Source organism: Hemitrygon akajei, chromosome 1 (genome assembly GCF_048418815.1).
Source record: "Hemitrygon akajei chromosome 1, sHemAka1.3, whole genome shotgun sequence".
Lineage (NCBI taxonomy): Eukaryota > Metazoa > Chordata > Chondrichthyes > Myliobatiformes > Dasyatidae > Hemitrygon > Hemitrygon akajei.
Genome location: NC_133124.1, coordinates 96,435,735 through 96,457,788, shown reverse-complemented (window position 1 = coordinate 96,457,788; position 22,054 = coordinate 96,435,735). Strand labels below are relative to the sequence as shown.

Genomic DNA, 22,054 nt, shown 5'->3' with positions numbered 1-22,054 from the left:
CTCTGATCTCTGCAAACAGTAGCCTAATCCCTCAGTAAGCTTTGAGCAGCATTGCTTCAAATTAGACAAATAGTTTTAAACATGGAACTCAGGACTCTCCATCAAGGATAACCTTTGTTTTTGCTCTCTTTTATATTTCTTTGCCTTGGGCAATTTGACAACAGTTAACCAATGGATAATGGCAGGTTCTTATACCAGAAAATGAATGCTCAAACATTGTAAATATGCACATGCTTCTTCAAAACCTCCAGGTTACATCTTGCCTGATGTGCCCCAGCAAGTAACAAACAGCAACCACTTACTTTGACATAACCTTTGCCGCAGTATTCCTCGGATCTTGTCTATGGCATTGAAATCAGTAACATGGAACATGTGAGCAGATTTGGGTTCGGAAGCAATCTCTTCCAGTTCCTCCTTAAGGGCATCACCAACTCCCACAGCGAAGAGCCTGATGCCAGCAGAGTGAGCCAAAATGGCATTTGGCAAGACTTCATCTTGGCTTCTGCCATCAGTCAAGAGGATTGCTACTTTCTGGATGTTCGGATTATTGGGTCTTCCGCCTTCCCATTGTGAGAAGCTATTCAAAGTGATGTAGCCAATGGCTTCCCCAGTTATGGTGTTCCCACGTCGATACCTGATGCTTGCTGCAGCCTGCTTGATATCTTCTGTGTTTTCATAGGCACCCAAGTTGAACTCAGTGTGTGGCTTGTCACTGTAACTTACAACCGCTACCCTGGTTTTATCAGGACCGATGTCAAAAGTGTCCACCAAGTTGGCCACCCACTGCCTGACCTTTTCAAAATTCTCCTTGCCCACACTATAGGAAGTGTCCAGCAGAAAGACCAAGTCATAGTGGACATTCTTGCAGCCTGTAAAAGAATCAGAGTCAACAAGTAATACATGGTACACATTGAAAAGCATAAGCACTGCACCCCAACGCATTTCACTGCAACATGCTGCCTTGAAACAGTGACAGCCCGAAACATAAAAGAAAGCCCAGCTCTTTCACTTAGCTCCTTTGTGCTCCTTTTGAGCAGAGATCCACTTGAAGTGATGTACGACACAATTGAAGGCTGTTATTATGTGCAGTTCCATAGTTCCAGCCTCCCACAAGAATTTGCTGAAACCTGCCCTCATCAGACTGAAAGTATTACAGAAGTTGTTTTCTTGTTAATTCTCACAGAAAAAAAATGACAATTTTTAAATTACTTTCACGCTTAAAGTTTAAAATGTTCAATTTAAAAATATAAATGCTTTGCTGTGTCAGTAACTGAAAGTTCTTACTTCATGTTTATAGATATCTTGTACATAATTTGCTTTTAACAGGCTTCTTCATGTTGGATTTTTTTATTATCTAGCATGAGACTTGAGGGCTGCATTGCATCACCAAATTCAGGAGTAACACCCCTTCTCAACCACTGAAAATATATTCCTTTGGCTAAGTATTAGATGAAATGTTGTAGATAATATGACAAACTGTATACTACAACAGTTATTCTCCAAAAATAAAAGTTACATTCTTATAGCATCGCTCATTGATCTGTCATTTATTGAAAGTATGATGAAATGGTTTTTGAAGTGTGCTGTAGGAAAATGAAGTAGAAAATTTGTGTGCAGACAGTTCCTGAGATAGTCTCAATCATGTCATCTGAGGTTGAAATATTTCACTTTGTTCAAAGAAAACAATGAAAACTTTAATTTCAATTTATCATCATATCCGAAGAGCACTACTTTCAATTGTACTGTGATCTTCATATTGAACTGGAAAGTTGGTTGAAATTAAATACAATCCCTGAAGTGTTATTTTCCCCAAACAAAAGATATTAAATCCTTCTATTGGTGTCAGAGTAGTCAGTGTCAACACTGACTATTAAGGTAATGCTATTTTCACCCTAAGGTATAGCTCATGCCAAAGTCACTTCACAGTGATTAACAGGTAAAAATACAGTTTCCCCTGTACTTCAAAGAAACTGTGATTATAATATTTCCATTGAAAGTTCAAGTTCAAGATTAATTGTCATTCTTACACACATGAATATCCATGAATACAGCCAAAAGAAACAACATTACTCTGGTGTAAAACTGAGTACCGATAGTCATACACAGCACAAGGCTCATATAGAACATAAGATAGCAGTAAAGTACAGTCACACAAAAAAGATACAGTATAGTTTAAGAACCTGAGACTATAAATGTTGCAGCAGTCTGCAGTCGAACACGATATGGTTTAGATGAAGAATGCACACACTTGGAATTAATATGCAGCACTAGTGCATCTACCAAGAAGTGTATTAGTGAGGTTTTGTTCACAATCTCTCAATAACTAAATAGTGAAGTGGTTTAACTTCTAGCCATTTCTATCCCTTAGCCTGTGACTTAGTTGATGTTGTTAATACATGTAAAGTGTTAAAAATACTCAAACATGTGGCATACTGAGCACAGCTATAATTGTTTTTAAAGAATAATGTTTAAATTGTGCCATATTTTTGTTAATTAATCATTACCTTAAAAGAATTAAGTCACAACCAGAACTTATGTTCTTAACTGGTTGGAATCTAGGGCTGGGCTGGTTGCCAAGGTGCAGCTGAACATAGATAAACTAATCAGTGACAGATGCGTCCTGGTGGTGCTTTCACAGACAGCTTCAGCAGAGTCGCTGATGATTTTATTTTTCAGAAAACCAACTTAAATGGCTACCACTGGAGTCGATTAGATTAGACAAATAAATGAAATTATCTTTTGGTTTCTTGGTTAGCTATCCATGGGGATCCGGAGAGGCACATTGCATGGAAACAGGTCTTTCATCCCAACTCATCCATATCAGATGCCTGTCTACACTAATCTGATTTGCCTGAGTTTGGCCTCTAGACCTTAGCTACCAATGGAGTTGACTAAATGTCATTCATGTGTTATAATGTCTTTCATATGTTATAATTCTACCGCCTCCTTTGGCAGCTCAGTCCATATAACTGTCACACTCTGTGTGGAAAACTCACCCCTCAGATTCCATTTAAATCTGTCCCCTCTCATCTTAAATTTATGCTTAATAGTCTTAGACACCCCTGCCCTGGGAAAAAGACTGTGACTCTCTACTCTGTCTATGCTCCCCATAATTGTATAAGCCTTTATAAGCTCGCAGTAAGTGAGAATGCATTGGGTAGGATGAGAACTCAGAGAATAAGAGGTCTTTTGCCATCTCACATTATATATATATTGGAAAAGAGGAAGTGGTGTACAGAATGCGAGGCCAAACAATGTTAGTAAACCATTTTTGGCCAACTGATCGTGGAAAGGAGATGCCAAGTATGACCCCAGAGACAGAATGGTAAAGCCAGAGATGGCCTAAAATGGACCTCAGCCATCATTAAAATCATGGTATGATGGCACAGTGAACCAATTGGTGAGGATGCCGTACAGATGTGCCTGTGGTAGGTGCATTCTACCATCTGCAACCTCAGTCAGCAAGACAGCCAGGAGTAGGGAACCAACTATCTGCATGTTCCATGTCAAGGCACATGCTATTCCCATACTGTAATAGAGTGATGCTCCTTACTATCATTTGACCTAAATGCTGGTATTTCCCATTTGTCCCTGGGATCATATTTGGCATCTCCATTCTCAGAGTAACTTCAAGAGCATTGGTTCAAGAACGTGTCTCATCATCGCAGGTATTGCCAGTGACATTGACTTCACAAAAAGTTCAATCATCCCTTGGTCCAATTTGATCTAGTGTGGGAGGAAAGTGAAATCATGTGGAAAATCAGATAGTAGGAATGGAGGGAGAGTGAAGATTGGGCCCTGTGCAGTGGTGGCATATATGCGATGAGCTGCTGTGAGATGGGAGTAGTTACAGGCAGAGACAGCCATTATTGTTTAATCTCTCCAGTTCACCACAGCAAATGGAAAAGAGCAATAACCCAGAACAAGAAGGCTAAAAATGCTACACATCTATTTGTTGCATCATTGTAAAGTAGCCTCATCCCCGACCATGTTCCCTGTACACTCACTGGCTGACTTTCCAGATTCCTCACTAACTTCATCTACAAGTTTGCAGTTGATACCACCATAGTGGACTGTATCTCAAGTAATGATGATTTAGAGAACAGGAAGGAGTTAGAGAACATAGTGAGATGATGATATGATGACAACCTTCCCTTCAATGTCACAAAACCAAAGAGCTGGTCATTGACTACATGAAGGGACAGTGCACTTTCATTGGTGCTGACACTGAGAGGGTGAAAAGCTTCAAGCTCTGAGGAGTGAACATCACCAATAGCCTGTCCTGGTCCAACCATGTTGAGATTATGGCCAAGAAAACCTCACCAATGCCTCTACTTCCTCAGAGGCTAAAGACATTTGGCATGGCCCCATTGATGTTTACCAGTTTTTAACAATGCACCATGGAAAGCATTCTATCCGGATGCATTAAGGCTCGGTACTGTAACTGCTCTGCATATGACCTCAAGAAACTAGAGAGGATTGGGGACACAGCTCAGCTCCTCACAGAGACCAACATCCCCTCCATGGACTCTATCTATACTTCTCATTACATTAGTAAAGCAGCCAGTATCATCAAAGACTCCACACATCTCAGACATTCTTCCTTCTTACCTCTCCCATCACGGAGATAACACAAACGTCAGGAAGCACATACCCCTAGGCTCAAGGAGAGTTTCTACCCTGCTGTTACTAGATTATTGAATAGACAAGACCTGTGGTATGATAGGATGGACTGTTGACCTCACAATCTACCTTGTGATCCTGCACTTTGTTTCCCTGCATTGCACTCTGTAGATCTTACACTTTATTCTGCATTGTCATTGTTTTACCTTGTTCTACCTCAATACAATGTGTACTGTAATGATTTGATACAGCTTTCCACTGTATCTTGGTACATGCAAATACAATGAAACAATACAATACAAGTTACTTCCCATCCAGGTACAAGGAGCACCTGCACCTGCACCTGGCCCATATCCCTCCATACACCTCTCATCCATGTACCTGTCCAAGTTTTTCTTAAATGTTAAAAGGGAGCCCACATTTACCACTTCATCTGGCAGCTCATTCCACTCTCCCACCACTCTCTGTGTGAAGAAGCCCCCTCTAATGTTCCCTTTAAACTTTTCCCCCTTCACCCTTAACCCATGTCCTCTGGTTTTTTTCTCCCCTAACCTCAGTGGTAAAAGCCTGTTTGCATTCACCCCTCATAATTTTATATGCCTCTATTAAATCTCCACTCATTCTTCTACACTCCAGGGAATAAAGTCCTAACCTATTCAACCTTTCTCTGTAACTCAAACCCCATCTGCCATTTTCAGCCCATTTTACCAGCTGGTCCAAATCCTTCTGAAAACTTTGAAACCCTGTCCACTACACCTCCAATCTTTCTATCATCAGCAAATTTGCTGATCCAATTTACCACATTATCATCCAGATCATTGATATAGATGACAAAGAACAATGGACCCAGCACTGATCCGTGTGGCACACCACTAGTCACAGGCCTCCACTCAGAGTAGCAATCCTCCACTATCACTCTCTGGCTTCTCCCATTGAGCCAATGTCTAATCCAATTTACTACCTCACCATGTATACCTAATGACTGAATCTTCCTAACTAACCTCCCATGCGGGACCTTGTCATGGGCTTTACTGAAGTCCATGTAGACTACATCCACTGCCTTCCCTTCATCCATTTTCCTTGTAACCTCCTCGAAAAACTCAAATAGATTTGTTAAACATGACCTACCACACACAAATCCATGTTGACTCTCCCTAATAAGTCCCTGTCCATCCAAATACTTGTAGATCCTATCTCTTAGTACTCCTTCCAATAATTTACCTACTACCGACATCAAACTTACCGGCCTATAATTTCCCGGATTACTTTTAGAGCCTTTTTTAAACAACGGAATAACATGAGCTATCCCCCAATCCTCCGGCACCTCACTCGTAGATACCGACATTTTTAAATTATCTGCCAGGGCCCCTGCAATTTCAACACTAATCTCCTTCAAGGTCCAAGGGAATACCCTGTCAGGTCCTGGGGATTTATCTACTCTGATTCGCCTTAAGATAGCAAACACCTCCTTCTCTTCAATCTGTATAGGTTCCATGACCTCACTACTTGTTTGCTTTATTTCCATTGACTCCATGTCAGTTTCCTTAGTAAATACAGACGCAAAAAACCCATTTAAGATCTCCCACATTTCTTTTGGTTCCATACATAGCCGACCACTCTGATCTTCAAGAGGACCAATTTTATCCGTTACTATCCTTTTGCTCTTTATATACCTGTAGAAACTCTTTGGGTTATCCTTCACCTTGACTGCCAAAGCTACCTCATGTCTTCTTTACCAATTGCTCTAAAATATCACCATGAAGTTCGAATATGTTACAAATTAATTTTCATTGACAATACATCATTAAACAATGTATCAGCGGGCTGGAAGGAAAGTGATCAAGATAGATGAAAACTGTATTAATGTCAGGTAAAACATGAGTTTTTAACATTGTGAGCAGAATTAAGTTATGAAAGTTTTCAAACAATTTGCTTGTATCAACAAATTGATTGTTCAGATCTGTAAGGGAGGAGAATTAATTATGTTCTGATACATTCTCCCACCACCAGCAGAGTTATGCAACTAAACTTCTCTGTGATAATGAAGGAAAGCATATTGGATCGCTGGATTTTAGTATATACCTGAAAAATGTTTTGCCTTATGCAGACTACACAAAGCAAGATAAAACAAATTATTATTCTTGCACTGGCACTCACCAATGGTTGCGCTCTATCAGAATGCATTGAAAGATGTCTTGCCCAATACCAAGTATTTTGCATTTACAATTAACTGCCACAGGCACTGATCAGTCTGAAGTAGGCTAAATTTATGGACCAGCTGGCACCTTGCTCGAAATAAGTACCATTTTTGCTTTTTATTGAGAGAACACAGCTGATTTCAGGGAATCAACTGACCTGTACACGAAGCACCCTGTTATTAGGCACAGTTCTGAGCAAAAAGCTGTGCCCAATAAAGGATACAACCTGTTTTGTGATAATCTCTTTATATTAAATGAAAATGGACAAAATGGACTAAAAATGGTACTCACAGTTAAAGTGAATGCAGCACATAGAGCTTTCAGTTAAAGACAGGATTTACATAATGGATATACTCAATATTAGCACATGAACAGAAAGAAAAAAAGCAAAAGAGAATGAGATCAAGAAAGAAAGAGAAAGAAAAGGGAATTATGTTTGCTTCGATGACCTCGGGGTATGTAATATTACAGCTAAAGAAATGCTTTGGAAGCATGGCTATAGTTGCAGTGCGAGAAATAGAACACATTTGTCCATGGTAAGATCCACAGTGAAAGTGTGATCATTATTAGATAATTTGTCTCCCTGATTTTGGGGTGACTTTTCTTCAAAACAGCACCATGAGACTGCAAATATGAGCACTTTGTAGAAAGTGCAAATGCTGGAAAAAGAGCAACAAACAATCTGCTGAAGGAAATCAGTGGGTCAAGCAGCATAGAGGGAGGATAGGAATTGTCAACATTTCGGGTCAAAGCCCTGCATCAGGTCTGAGAGAAGAGAGGCATAACGTCCAGTATAAAGAGGGGCTGGGGAGTGGTGAAACACCAGTCCCAGGTCATTAGTGGATGTGGAGGGATATAAGATGACAGACAGGGGAAGGGAGGAGGGGTGGAGCTGGCAGACTGTGGCAGGTGAATGATTGATGAAGATAGGCAGAGATACAAAGGGAAAAATATAGAGAAGGAGAGGGATGAAGGTTAGGGAAGGAGACTGTGAAGACTGAAGACAACTGCTGGAGGAGATACGTGGGAACACAAAGATCTGAAAAAAACAGTCACTGACAAGATAGAACTCTCTCTATCAGTACGTTCTGATATGGCCCAAGTGCAGAGGGAGAGACACTGAAGTGGGTCAACAGTTCACATATCTTAATGCAAACAGGATTTTAAAGGGGAATAAAACCATAATGCTCAGTGAAACAGGGCTGATAACTAAAACTCTCATGAAAACTAGATGCCAACACTCCGGCTGAAAGTAATATCTAAATATAAGATGAATACCGCTAGTCTTCAGCATCATTCAACTCGATAGTCCACTTTCTCAGGCAAGGCCAAATGCAAGCAGGCAGTGTAATGTTACTGTGCTTTGCTCAAGTCTCAACAAGAGCTACAACAAATGAAGGGAGTTAAATACCTCCATAGTAATTAGCTGACATGTGAATATTCACAAGCACAATTGCCTAATTTGCTGTGCATCCCACCTGCAGAAGCCCATACACCCTGCAGCCAAGTCCATGATTGTTACAGGGCCCTCTTCCCCAGGTGCAGCTCCTGAGGTACCACAGACCTGTGTCTTCTGGAAGTCCTGGATGAGCGACTTGTCCAGGTTGCCCTTTGCAGGGATCAAAGAACTTTCTTCTGGAATATACCCTTCTCACTCCACAAGGTATTGAACCGTACCCCATACCCAGTGAGATGCCACGAGGTGCCACACAGTATAGACTAGGGAACCATCTGCCAAGTGGGGAGGAGGGCAAAGTGGGATGACTGGGTCCAGGGGATGGTAATAACCAGCTTGAGCTGGGAAACATGGAATACTGGGTGGATCTTCATTGATGCTGGCAAACACAATCTATACAACACCTTGTTGATGGCTTTTTCCAGTACAAATGATCCACAAAGCACAGAGCCAATTTGCAGCTTTCAACTTTCAGGGGAAGATCCCTTGGTGCCAACCGGACCTCCACTCCTGGTTTGAAAGGTCTCACATGTCAGTGGAGGTGATCAGCCTGCCAGGCATGTTGTTTCTGGGCATGCAGCAGAGAAGTCCCAACTCATCTCCATGTGTGCTTGTAGCGCTGGATCAGCTGTACAGCAGCAGGAGCTCCCACATCAATCTCCTGGTCAGGGAAGAGCAGTGGATCAAATTCCTTATGGCATTCAAAGGGAAGCATACTAGTGGAGAACAACTGGAGCTTATTGTGTGCAATCTCTCCCCAAACCAGTTGTGAGCTCAAGGAAGAGGCAGGGCACCGCAGGGCACCGCAGGGTTGGAAGAGGCAGGGCACCGCAGGGTTGTCGCCAACTCCTGATTCATTCTCTCAGTCTGGCCTTTGGATTGGGGGTGGAAACAGAATGAGAGCCTGGCCATGGCTCCTACAAGAAAACAGAAAGTCTTCAAAAAGTGGGAAGTGAACTGTGGTCCACAATCAGACACTATTTGAGGGAAGACATGGAGCCTGAACACATGTTGAACCATGAGGGTGGCAGTCTCATGAGCCAATGGGAGCTTAGAGAGGGCAATGAAGTGGGCATCCTTGGAGAATTAATCCCCACTGACCAAAACGGTAGTGCTTCCATTAGATGGGGGAAGCACAGTGGTGAAATCCACTGAGAGGTGGGACCAGGGGTGGTGGGGCACAGGCAGCAGACATAGCAGACCCACAGGATGGTGGCATGATGTCTTGTTCTGAGCAGAGGTGGGACAGGCAGATACGAAGTCGTGGGCGTCCTGCGACATAGCAGGCCAACAAAATCATCTCCTAATGAACTCCTGGATCCATTGAGTTCGCGGATGGCCAGCCAGAAGGGAGGAGTGGCCCCATTGTAACACTTTGGAGCTCACCGTAGCAGGGACCAATAGCCTTTTGGGAAGGTCCCCCATCCAGTCATGGTTTCGACAGTTGGGAGACCCTCATCTCTGCCTCTATTCCGCAGATCACCAGAGCAGCAATGCACAAACAAGGAATGTTGGGCTCTGGATCGGCATTGTCCTCAGATCCAGACCCTGCAGCCGAGTCTGTGGTTGTGACACTCTCAATACTATATTATGTATCAGCTTGGATAGTGTACTGAAATCTCTGGAGAAGGGACTTGAACCCACAAGCTTCTAGTTAACATGGATGATGACGTCAACCTAAAGCAAGGTGCAACTCCATGCACTGAAGTTATTGCAAGCAGCAGCTGCCAAGTATCATCTTACAATCTCAAGGCACTTTTTAAGATATCCTATGAGGAGACCTCCATGATTGTCTTCTGTTCCAAATAAAAGAGTTCAAAGATTCCTGAATAAATATTGAATCACTTCAGAAAACTGTGACATCATTGGAGAAAAATGAGATCACTGTATGTGATAATAGCACCACAGGGCAGAGACCAGTACTGGTTTTGGCTGGTGTCTTAGCTTTGCAGAAAGCAAAGGAATTGTCTTCAGGTCTCACCTGTTACTGGAGGAGAGGCTGAACAGATTGTAGAGAAGTATTTAAGATGAGAGAGGTAAAAGTACAATAGAGTCTTTTACACAGAGAGTAGCGAGGACTTGGAGTGCACTGTTGGGGTGCTGGTAGAGGCAAGTAGTAGATGAGTCCATGGGTGACTCTTAGAAAGACACATGGATATGCGAAGCAGGGAGGGATATAGTCAATGTGCAGGGAAGAGGGATTACATTAATTCAGATTCATCAGTTTAATTACTTTGGCAGAACATTTAGAGCAAAGGCCCTGGTCTGTTCTGCACTGTTCTGTGTTCTATAAGCTAGATGCTGGTAGGTGTGGAAGAATTTAAGACTCTTTGGAACAGTAGGAGTTTGGATTAAGATGTATTCTGCTCTCTTTAGTTTGACAAGAAAAGCCATTTAATGAAAATGTGAAACAGAACTGTAATCAGTGGTCTTAGGCTGTTAGCAATACTGAACTTGAGCAGACTGAAGCCTGAATGGCCATTGACTAACCATAGGACAGAGGAGCAGAAATAGGTCATTCAAACCATTAAACCTCCTCCACCGTAACTGATTTATTTTTCCTCTCAACCCATTTTTCTGCCTTCTCCCTAAAACCTTTAATGTCCTTTCTAAACAAGAACCTATCAACCTCTGCTTTAATAATGGCATTCACAGCCATCTGTGGCAATGTAACACATATTCACCTCCCACTGGTTAAAGAAATTCTTCTTCATCTCTGTTTATTGGTAGTTAATATAACAGAGCCTTTAAGTATTAATTGGGCTTGACATTAACTGGGGAATTAATATTTGGCTTGTGTGAACCCAGAGAACACCTTAAAACGAACACAATTTAATGGTGACCCTTGGTAAGTTGTTAAAGCTATCGCATTGTTATGCCCCATATCTAAGAAAGGCCATACTAGTGTTGGAGAGGGTCCACAGGAGGTTTACAAAAGTGTTAATGTATAAGGATTCTTTGAAGGCCTGGGTTTGTACTTGCTTGAGTTTAGAAGAATGAGGGGGATCTCATTGTAACCTACCAAATATTAAAAGTCTATGTAGAGGAGATGAGGGGAGAATGTTTCTATTTGTGTGCGGGTCTAGGATCAGAGGACACAGTCTCAGAATAGAATGATGCCCCTATAGAACAGAGATGAGGAGAAATTTCTTTCTCCAGATGGTGAATAAATTGTGAAATTTATTGCCATAGGTGGCTGTGAAGGCCAAATCTTTGAGTATACAGTTAATTGGGCCATCTGTTAATTGGGAATTATTTGCAACAATTCCTAAAGAACAAAAACAAATCAAGAAAATGGCCAGGATTCCTTTTTTTTATTTTGGACACTTTGCCACTTAATTGGGACAAGAGACTGTTGCTGGGCACTTTCTAACTAGCATCAGTCACGTGCATGTTGTGTGGTCATTGGACAATACACCGTGCTTAGAGTGAACTGCTTTTAAATAACATCAGTTGTGTGCACTTATGTCCAAAAAGCAATAACTGATCTTGTCACTGATAGTTGGTGAGTAATAAACAGTAAGGCCATCAAAACTGTTTTGCTCAGTAGGTTTCAGTGGCTTGGAGATGCTAGAAATGGCCAGGAGCGAAAATTAAATGATTTCACCACTTCAGCATTAGGAATTATGAAGAATTTGAATGTATTGATAATTATCTTGTATGTTACAGTGAAATTGAAAATTTGGAGGATGAAATCATTGGAAGCACTGTTTGAAGGCAGTCCATTATCTGCACTAGGTGTCTGTGTTGATTTTGTTCATTTGCAGTCACTCAAAAGAACACATCAACATACACTGAACGATTCCTCCGTCGATAGCTATTAGGAACTTGTATTATAATAGTTTTGGTGATGTTCCAATTTGTTCTGTATTTCACTAAAGTACAAGATTTGTTACTCAGTTAAATGGTAGTTTATCTTTTTCATTCCTTTTCAATTATTTCCATGAAACTTCAATTAATTGTGGCAGCTGTGTTAATTGGGCCAAACTGTGCTGGCCCCAATGTGTCCCATTTAACAGGAATCCACTAACTGGAATTTCATTAACCAGAAATTAAAGTGGAGGTTGTTACAGTCTTGATTAAAATGGGCAAATGCTACAGGCAGAAGGCAGGAGAATGGATTTGACAGAGAAAAGAAATCAGACATGATCGAATGACGGAGCAGACTAGGTGGGCTGAAGAACATAATTCTGCTCCCATGTTTGATGGTCCCATTGTCTTAATTTTGTCTTTGTGCCATGCCTGAAAAAGAGGCACAATTGATATCAATGGACTTCAAATTCAAACTTCATTATGAAAGGGAAAAACCAAAATCAAAGTTCAACATAAAATTTGTTATCCAAATACATAAATGTCACCAAACACAACGCTGGGATTCTTTGTCCTGCGAACATACCTAGCAAATCTATAGAACAGTATTTGTACTCCAGGGAGCACGAACCGCAGAATCAAATATTGCTGTGATGATTGTATGCTCTAGTATCAATTGTTTGGTGACAATAAAGTAAAGTAAAGTAAACAGGATCAATGCACAACAAACTGTGCAAATGCAAATATAAATAAATATCAATAAATGATGAATATGAAATGCAAGAGCATGAAATAACAAGAGAAAGAGTCCTTAAAGTGAGAAGATTAGTTGTGAAAAAACCAGAAATAGCATGATTGTAGTTATCTCCTTTTGTTCAAGAGTCTGATGGTTGAGGGGTAGAAACTGTTCTTGAACCTGGTGGTGCGAGTCCTGAGGCTCTTATGCCTTCTAACTGATAGCAGCAGCACCAAAAGAGAAAAAAGCTGGAAGACAAATTTTGCATTCACTGTTACTAAAGTGGATTATGCCTCCTACTGGTGTATCAGCCTAGTGAATAACAAAAGAATAAGTGGGTAGGGAAATATGCTACCAGATGTAATGCCCAGGTAGTGGGCCAAACAGGGGTGTTATAGTCGGCTTCAGTGTCACCTTTATAAGGAAATGGATAAACTGGCCAATAGTGAAATACCACACTGCCCTCCACTGCTGAGCAACCTGCATTGGAAAGGAATCTGTCAGGGTTAGGGTTTAGTAGTCCATTTCCTCAACCACAGCCTATTAGTCACCATGATTGAAAAGCATGCCACCAAGCGTACATTCGAATAATATTCACATGACTGAAATTAAAAAGGAGAGTCGTACTTGTTGAACAGGACCTAGCAGAATTCAATTCACCAAGGAATGATTAGTTATAGAACTTTAAACTAATACAGCATAGAAACAAGCCCTTCAACACAACTCATCTTTGCAATCTCCTGGGTTTTCCTCATTTGGCAAATCTCTCTTTACCTTTTTTTTAATCTTATTGCTGCCTTATTGAGACAATACCTTCTGAAGATGTCCTTAATGGTGAGAAGGCTAGTGCCCATGATGGACCTGGCTGAGTCTACAACACTCTGTGTTTTTTTTTTAATCTTCTGCATTAGAGCCAGATGGTAATGCAACCAGTCAAAATGCTCTCCACGGTACATCTGTGGAAACTTGTTTGAGTCTTTGATGATGTACCAAATCTCCTCATTTTGCTAATAATATATAGCTAAATTAACCAGGCCTAATTAAAACTTAAGCATTTTTTTCTTAGGGGTCAAAAAAGAATATGCTGAATCTGAAGAATCTCTCTTAGAAGGTTCCTCACTTACGAACATAACCTTGTCTCCTGTCTGAAAATGTGAAGGTTACCAATGCATCCTGAATGGTTATAGTAATGGAGTACTTCCAGAAGTGTCTCCACTGGGATGTCCGTAGATGGAAAAAAATCAACAGCTAAATACTGGTGAAACTACTTGATCTATGAAGGCAGATTGCATCTGAGGAACCTACAGCTAGTCCTGAATCTGCTCAGTCTTGTCTTCCCCGTTAGGAATGTAAATAATGCATAAAGCACCTTGGTATTGTTTGAAATTCTCCATGTTTTACTGGGAATGTTCAATGACAGCTTTAGTTTCAAAGTTTGAAATAACTCTATTATGAAAGTACACATAAGTCACCATATACAATCCTGAGATTCGTTTTCTTGGGGGCATACACAGTAAATCCAAGAAACACAATAGAATCAATGAAAATCTTCATCCAACAGGATGAACAAACAACCAATATGCAAAAGACAACAAACTGAGCAAGCACAAAAGAAAAATAAGTAAATAAGCAATAAATATTGAGAATATGAAATGCAGGGTCCCTGAAAGTAAGTTCATAGGCTGTAAGAACAGTTTAGTGATATGGTGAGTGAAGTTGAGTTAAATTGAACCTATTGGTTCAGGAGACTGATGGTTAAGGGATAATAACTGTTCCTGAACCTAGTGGCGTGGACCCTGAGGCTCCTGTACCTTTCTCCTGTTGGCAGCAGTGAGAAGAGAGCATGTCTTGGTCATGGGTGTCCTTGATGATAGATGCTATTTTCTTGCAACAGCACTCCATGTAGATGTGCTCAATGATGGGGAAGGCTTTACTCATGATAGACTGGGTTGTATCCATTACATTTTGTAGGATTTGGATACTTTGAGGTCTTGAGCTCCAATTTACTTGGATATGAATGGGGAAAGGGAGTTACATGAATTGTGACATTAGATGTGTGCTTGACCCCAACAAACAAATTAGGTGTACTAATGTGCATAATGTGATTCACACACAGAAGTGTACAATTTAGTTTGGTAATTGGTAATCGGTTTATTATTGCACAAAGATTCACTAAAAAGCTTTAGTTTGCATAAGCGCATTGAGGTACACAGAAGGAAAAATAAAAACAGAATTCAGAGTGCAGTTTTTTTTAGTTACCCAGAAAGTACAGTGCAGATTGACAACTAATATACATGGGCTATTCCCCCTAACAATTAAGGTCTAGCCTGAAGACCAGTTTGATGCTATCTATGGACTAATGTTGTTGAATGCCTGTAATTTATATGGCACATGGTTCAAACACAAAGATTAATAATAACCCATTCATCTTCCTCGCATGGGACAGTTATCCTGGAGAGCTTCTCTCACCCTAATAGTGAGAGATCACCTGGAAAATTATCAAATCATTTGTGGTAAAGACTACATTGTTGCCATGGCAGAGATTAGCCAGCTCAACACAGACCAGATCAAACCATAAGTTTACCAGCCCTTTACTCTTTGGTAAACACAGGAGATTCTGCAGATACTGGAAATCCAGAGGAACACACTCTAAATGCTGGAAAAACTCAGCAAGTCAAGAAGCATCTATGGAAAAGAATAATAAGTTGGCAATTTGGGCTGAGACTCTTCATTGGAAGTGAAGGAATTTCTTTAGCCAGAGGGAGCGAGACTGTGAAATTCATTGCCATAATTGGCTGTGAAGGCCGTCATTGGATAAAATTGGATCACCCATGATGAACTGGTGAAGCAGACTCAATGGGCCGAATGGGCTAATTCTGGTCCTATATCTTATGGTCTTATGGTATGTTTAAAGTGTAGGTTGATGGGTTTTTAGTTAGTAAGGGTGACAAAGGTTACGGGAGGAAGACAGGAAATTGAGCTTGAGAGGGATAATAAATCAGTCATGATGGAAATGGACAGCAGTCTCAATGTGCTGAATGTCCTAATTCTGCTCCTATGTCTTATAGTCTTATACTAGGCTTAAATTCAACAGTGGGATATTAAAAAGAAGGCAAGAATTGAAAACCAACCAAGGCAGTTGTAGAAGATAAATTCAAATATGGAAAAAATTGGGAATAAAATTCTGGTGTTAGGAATGGCAACCTTGCATATTTGAAAGACTCATTTAGTTTGTTAATCCTATTCAAGGAAAGAAATCTGTTGTTCTTACTCAATCAGTTCTATACTCCAGACTCATAAATGCCATTGCTACTAAATTGCCTTCTGAAATGCCAAGCTATTCAGGGGCAATTTATGGAATTAAAAAAGTAACCCCCAGCCCATCCTCTACAATCCCTAGTTAAGAGAGACAACATTTTCAGTTTTGCCTTCAAGTTATTTTCTTTCTTTATGATAAGTATACAAATCATTTTTCAGCTGCATGATAATTTTCTATACTAAATTCAAAACCCTGACAAGCAGCAACTCCTTACATATTGCAACTCATGTTTATGGATCTGTCCTTGCAGTACTTTTTCACAATATGCAAAACAGACAGAACATACAGTAGACATTATGAATACAGATTTCTATGATCCAGGCTCAAGCATCAGTAATCAGTATCAGGAATTTGGATGCATTAAGCTATGAAATATCCATTCATTAGAAGCATGAGGTAGAAGTGCAATTTCCTGAGGGGACCTATGTAACAATTTCCTGGAACGTCTTTTTCCACAGAAAACCCAGATCAGGGACACTCTTAGTTTGATGTGTTCCCTGGCACTGTGCTTTATGTCAGGCATGCAACTCTGAATCAATGAAGATTTGGATTTATAAAATGCAGGACATCCTAATCTGCACATAAATGCTATAACGTAGGAAGTGCAGCAGATAAATTGGGCGAAACAAGATCATCTGGTAGCAACTCTGTAAAATTAATGAACAGAATAAAAGTTTCTCCAATGTTCAGCAAGAAAATAATATTTCATTGCTTCCATTTCATGCTTTGTGAAACCATAAGACTCTGAAAAATTAGATGGAGTCTTGGTTTAATAAGTCATCCAATATCCAGCATTGCCAGTCGAGGAGGAAGTTCAGCACCACATTTAGTGGTATCTTCAAGCCTCTAAGCACTTTAGACTCTGGATCTAGACTTCAACATTATAACTTTCTAATCTAGAATATACAGTAAATATGGAATATAAATATGGTCAAGGAATGGATTTTATGATATGCAGGCTTTGAGCATCTCACAAGCATAAGCTACATCTAATTCCCTTGAATTCACAAGTTCAATAATTTATAAAATTGAGATAATAATTTTTTCAGGATTGGAATATCACTAGAAATGATAACATTTTTTATTCTCCCTAACTGTCATTGAGCATCTTCATGAACCCTTCCAGTCCTCTTGTAAGGATACTCCCAAACTGTTATTGGGTAAGATCTCCAGGAACTTTACCTACTGTAGCAACAATGAAGGGATGATGATATATTTCCAAGTCAGGATGGCAGGTGACCTGGAAAGAAACCTGAAGATGATGGTTTTCTCATGAATTTGCTGTCCTTGTCTTTCTTGTGAAGTGCTGTCAATGCCTAAGCAACTGTGGGGAATTTATAAGTAGCACCTGCTACAGTGCAGGGAATTAATGCTTAGAGCGGTTGATAAAGTGGGCTATTTTGTCTTGGACGGTATTGAATTGTTTAAGCTGCTCTCATCCAGGCAAGTGGAGTGTATATCTGGTGCAATGTATGACTCCTTCGGAGACGCAAGAGACTGAAGATGTTGAAATCTGGAGAACATATAATCTGGAGATCCTGAAATTTGGATGTACTCTGTGGCAGCATCTATAGTTGAAGTTCCAGTCCTGATTAAGTGTCTCAACCTAAAATATGGACTGTTTATTTCTTTCCATTGGTGCTGCCTGACTCACTGAGTTTCTCCAGTTCTGTTCCATGTTTCTCCATGATTCCATTATTGTGTTTTCCCTTAGTGCCTATTGTCAACATCATTACCAGAGCTCTTCAATGGCACACTCAGTTAAGTACACAAACAAGAGAAACTCTGCAGATGCTGGAAATCCAAAGCAATGCACACAAGATGCTGGAGGAACTGAGCAGGCCCGGCAGCATCTATGGAAAAGAGTAAACAGTCAACTATTTGGGTCGAGTGTGTGTTTTTTTGTATGTGTTGCTTCCAAGTACATATTTGATGTCAAAGGCAGTCAATATCATACACAATTCAAAGTTCAAAGTAAAATTTATTATCAGAGTACATACACATCACAACATACAACCTTGAGATTCTTTTACAGCAAGCATACCTATCAATAAATAACAAGCATGAAATAATAAGAAGAAAGAGTCCTTAAATGACTGTAGTTATCCCCTTTTGTTCAAGAGCCTGATGGTTGAGGGGTAATAACTGTTCTGGAGCCTGGTGGTGTGAGTCCTGAGGCATCTGAACCTTCTACCTGATGGCAGCAGCGGGGAAAGGATGGTGAGGGTCCTTGACGATGGATGCTGCTTTCCTCTGGCAACGTTTCATGTAGATGTGCTCAATGGCTGGGAGGGTTTTACCCATAATGTACTGGGCTGAATCCACTCCCTTTTGTAGGAGTTTCCTTTCAAAGGCATTGGTCTTCATATACAAGGCCATAATGCAGCCACTTGGCACACTTTCCACTACACATCTATAAAAGTTTGCCAAGGTTTTCGATGTCATGCCAAATCTCTGCAGACTCCTAAGGAAGTAGAGGTGCTGTTGTGCTTTCTTTGCAATTATATTTATATGACGGGTCAGGACAGGTCCTCTGAGATAGTGACACCCAGGAATTTAAAGTTATTGACCCTCTGATGATAGCTGGGTCATGGACTTCTGGTTTCCCTCTTCTGAAGTCTACTATCAATCCCCTGATCATATTGATATTGAATGAGAGGTTGTTGGCATTACAACACTTAGCCAAATTTTCATTCTCCCTTTGTATGCAGATTCATCACCACCTTCGATACAGCCCACAACAGTGGAGTCATCATCAAACATATATGGTGTTGGAGCTGTATTCAGCCACAGAGTCTAGGTTAAAGCGAGTAGAGCAGGGAACTAAGTGTATATCCCCGTGATGCTCCTGCACTGATGGAGATTGCGTAAGAGATATTTTTGCCAATCTAAACTGAGTCGGGTCCACAAATGAGTAAATCCAGGATCCAATTGCACAAGGGGGTATTGAGGCCTATGACTTAGAGTTTGCTGATTAGTTTTGAGGGGATGATGGTGTTAAATGCCAAGCTGTAGTTGATAAAGACTATCCTGATATATGCATCTTTGCTGTACAGATGTTCCAGGGTTGTGTGAAAAGCCAACGAGACAACATCTGTTGTAGACCTGTTGTAGGCGAATTGGAGTGGATCCAAGTTGCCATTCAGCCAAGAGCTGATATGCTTCAACACCAGCATCTGAAATCACTTCATCACTGTGGATGTAAGTGCCACTAGGCAATAGGTATTTAGACAGGTTACTACACCCTTCTCGGGCACAAGTACAACTGAAGCCTGCTTGAAGCAGGTGGGTACCACACACTACAGGAGCAAGAGATTGAATACACAGCCAGTCGGTTGGCACAGGTCTTCAGTGCTCAGCCAGGTACTCCATCCGGACCAGCTGCTTTCCTTGGATTCACTCTCTTGAAGGCAATGGACATCATCCTCAGATATGGAGACCAAAGGATCACTGGGAGACATGGGTGTGTGCGATGGTTGCTCCCTGTTCCGGAGGTCAAAGCAAGCATAGAGGTTCATCTGGAAGCAAAGCTCTGTTGTCCCCTATGTCACAAGAATTAACTTTGTAGGAGGTTATGGCTTTCAAGCCGTGCCACAGCTGTCGAGCTTCCCTCGTTGACTCCAGCCTAGTCCAGAATCTCCACTTTGCCTGAGAGATGGGTTTCTGGAGATCATATCTGCGCCCCTTGTGGCTTTCTTCATCTCCAGAGTTGAACGCCTCTGATCTGGATCTCAGCAGGTTCTGGATTTCATTGTTTATTCAGGGCTTCTGACTGGGCAAAACCCTGAATGATTTTGTGGGGGACACGCTCATCCACAGCTGTTTTAATAAAGCCTGCTATGACCCTGGTGTAGTTTTTCAGGTCCTCGGATGAGTTTTTGAACAAGGCACAGTCCAGTGACTCAAGGTAATCCTGAAACCATCCCTCCACCTCCTATAACCACTTCTTAGTTGTCTTGATCTCTGGAGCCTTGCTCTTTAGGCTCTGTCTGTACGTCGGTAGTAGGAGTACAGCCAAATGATCCAACTTACTAAAATGGGGTCTCAGAAAGGAACAATAGGCATTCCTTATTGTGCTGTAGCAGTGGTCTAGTGCGTTGGGACCTCTGGTGCAACAGGTTACGTGCTGGTGATAAATTGGCAGAGTTTTCTTCAGACAGGCCTGGTTAAAGTCACCAACTATAATTTGAAATGCATTTGTATGAGCTGTTTCTTGTTTACAGACAATATTGTGCAGTTTTATGGGAGTGCTTGCTTATAATCAGCCACTGGTGCTATATAAATTGTGGTCAGGATCACAGATGAAAGCTCCTGAGGCAAATAGAATGCCCTATATTTAATCATTAGATGTTCTAAATCAGGGGAACAAGAAGTTGATGTAACCCCAACATCCGTGCACCTACGAGAATTGACTTAAAAGCATAGGCTGCCACCTCTTTCCTTACCAGAGATCATAGTATGATCCATTCTGAGAATCGTAAAACATTCCAGTCATATCACTGCATCTGGTGTATCCACACTTAACCGAGTTTCAGTACAACAAACAATTGAGATCTGCCTCATCTGTCACTGATACAGCAGCCTAGCCCTGAGATAGTCAATCTTATTTTCCAGTGACTGTACATTCACCTCATCTCTCTATGCTTCACAAATAAGAGGAAATCTGCAGATGCTGGCAATCCAAGCAACACAGACAGAATGCTGGAAGAACTCAGCAGGTCTGCCAACGTCTATGGAAAAGAGTACAGTCGATGTTTTGGGCCAAAAGCTTTCTACGCTTCTGCATGGATTGAATTCAACCCCTCAGACCATGTTTTCAGCCATGGCATTGACCCTTAAATGTGCTGCACTTAATTACTCTGCATTTAACTATCGAACGTGAGATCTGAAGATCATTGTCATAATTTCATTGTCCATTGTTAAGAGGAAATTTATGTGGGTGGATTGCCTCAAAAGTAATTCAAAAGGAGTAGATTTAAGAGGAAAACTGATTCAGTTTCCTACAGCCCACAGAAAGCTGCCAAAGTACACCAGCACCATCTTTCAATTCAGCTCTCTGATCCATGTTTTTGGCCAAACCTTGGCACATTGGTCCTCGCATTAAGCAAGCTGATAAGTATTCTAATTGAATAGAAGAGGCATTACTTAGATGAATTGAATTTTTCCCACTTTTTCTGAACAAGATATCCTTTGTAGTTTTTCAAGTGTTTGGGTAGATGCCAGTGTTGCAACTGAATTTGAATTGCTTAGGCTGGAGGTGCAGTGATTTTTGTACATAGGTCTTCAGCACTGCACCTGGGATGTTTTCTGATTCCATAGCCCATGGAGTACTTAATGGTCTGAGCTATTTGTTAACAGCAAATGCATAAGATCACTGAATACACCAAAGTTCTGGTGGGGATTTCAGAAGGAAGGGAAAAAGGATTTTCCATTTGTACTGAAAATGGCTGTCAAAGCATTACTTTTGCCTGTATATAAAAACACAAAATGCTGGCAGAACTCAGCAGGCCAGACAGCATCTATGGGAGGAGGTAGTGACGACGTTTCGGGCCGAAACATCGTCACTACCTCCTCCCATAGATGCTGTCTGGCCTGCTGAGTTCTGCCAGCATTTTGTGTTTTTATTTATTTCCAGCATCTGCAGATTCACTCGTGTTACTTTTGCCTGTATGCTGGGCCTTGCCACGGTTTAGGATGGGGATAATTTTTCAGAATTTCTAAATCTTCCTAAATCCAACAAGATTTCTATACCCAAATAAGAGAAAATCTGCAGAGCTGGAAATCCAAGCAACACACACAAAATGCTGGAGGAACTCAGCATTTATCACATCTATGGAAAAGAGCAAACACACGACGTTTTGGGCTGAGACCTGATGAAGGGTCTCGGCCTGAAACGTCAACTGTTTACTCTT

General features: G+C 41.0%; 1 protein-coding gene across 4 annotated transcripts in view; it reads right to left on the bottom strand.

The window, feature by feature from the left end:
• col22a1 (collagen, type XXII, alpha 1) overlaps positions 1 to 22,054 on the bottom strand; it is a 272,437-nt gene that overhangs the window by 230,863 nt on the left and 19,520 nt on the right. For 3 of the 4 annotated variants that reach the window (XM_073048247.1, XM_073048265.1, XM_073048274.1), the window contains exon 3: positions 303 to 869. In XM_073048247.1, coding sequence (XP_072904348.1) covers positions 303 to 869 — 567 coding nt within the window. Of the gene's footprint in view, positions 1 to 302; positions 1,034 to 22,054 lie in introns of those variants that run through there. The other variant, XM_073048255.1, reaches the window with a different exon arrangement.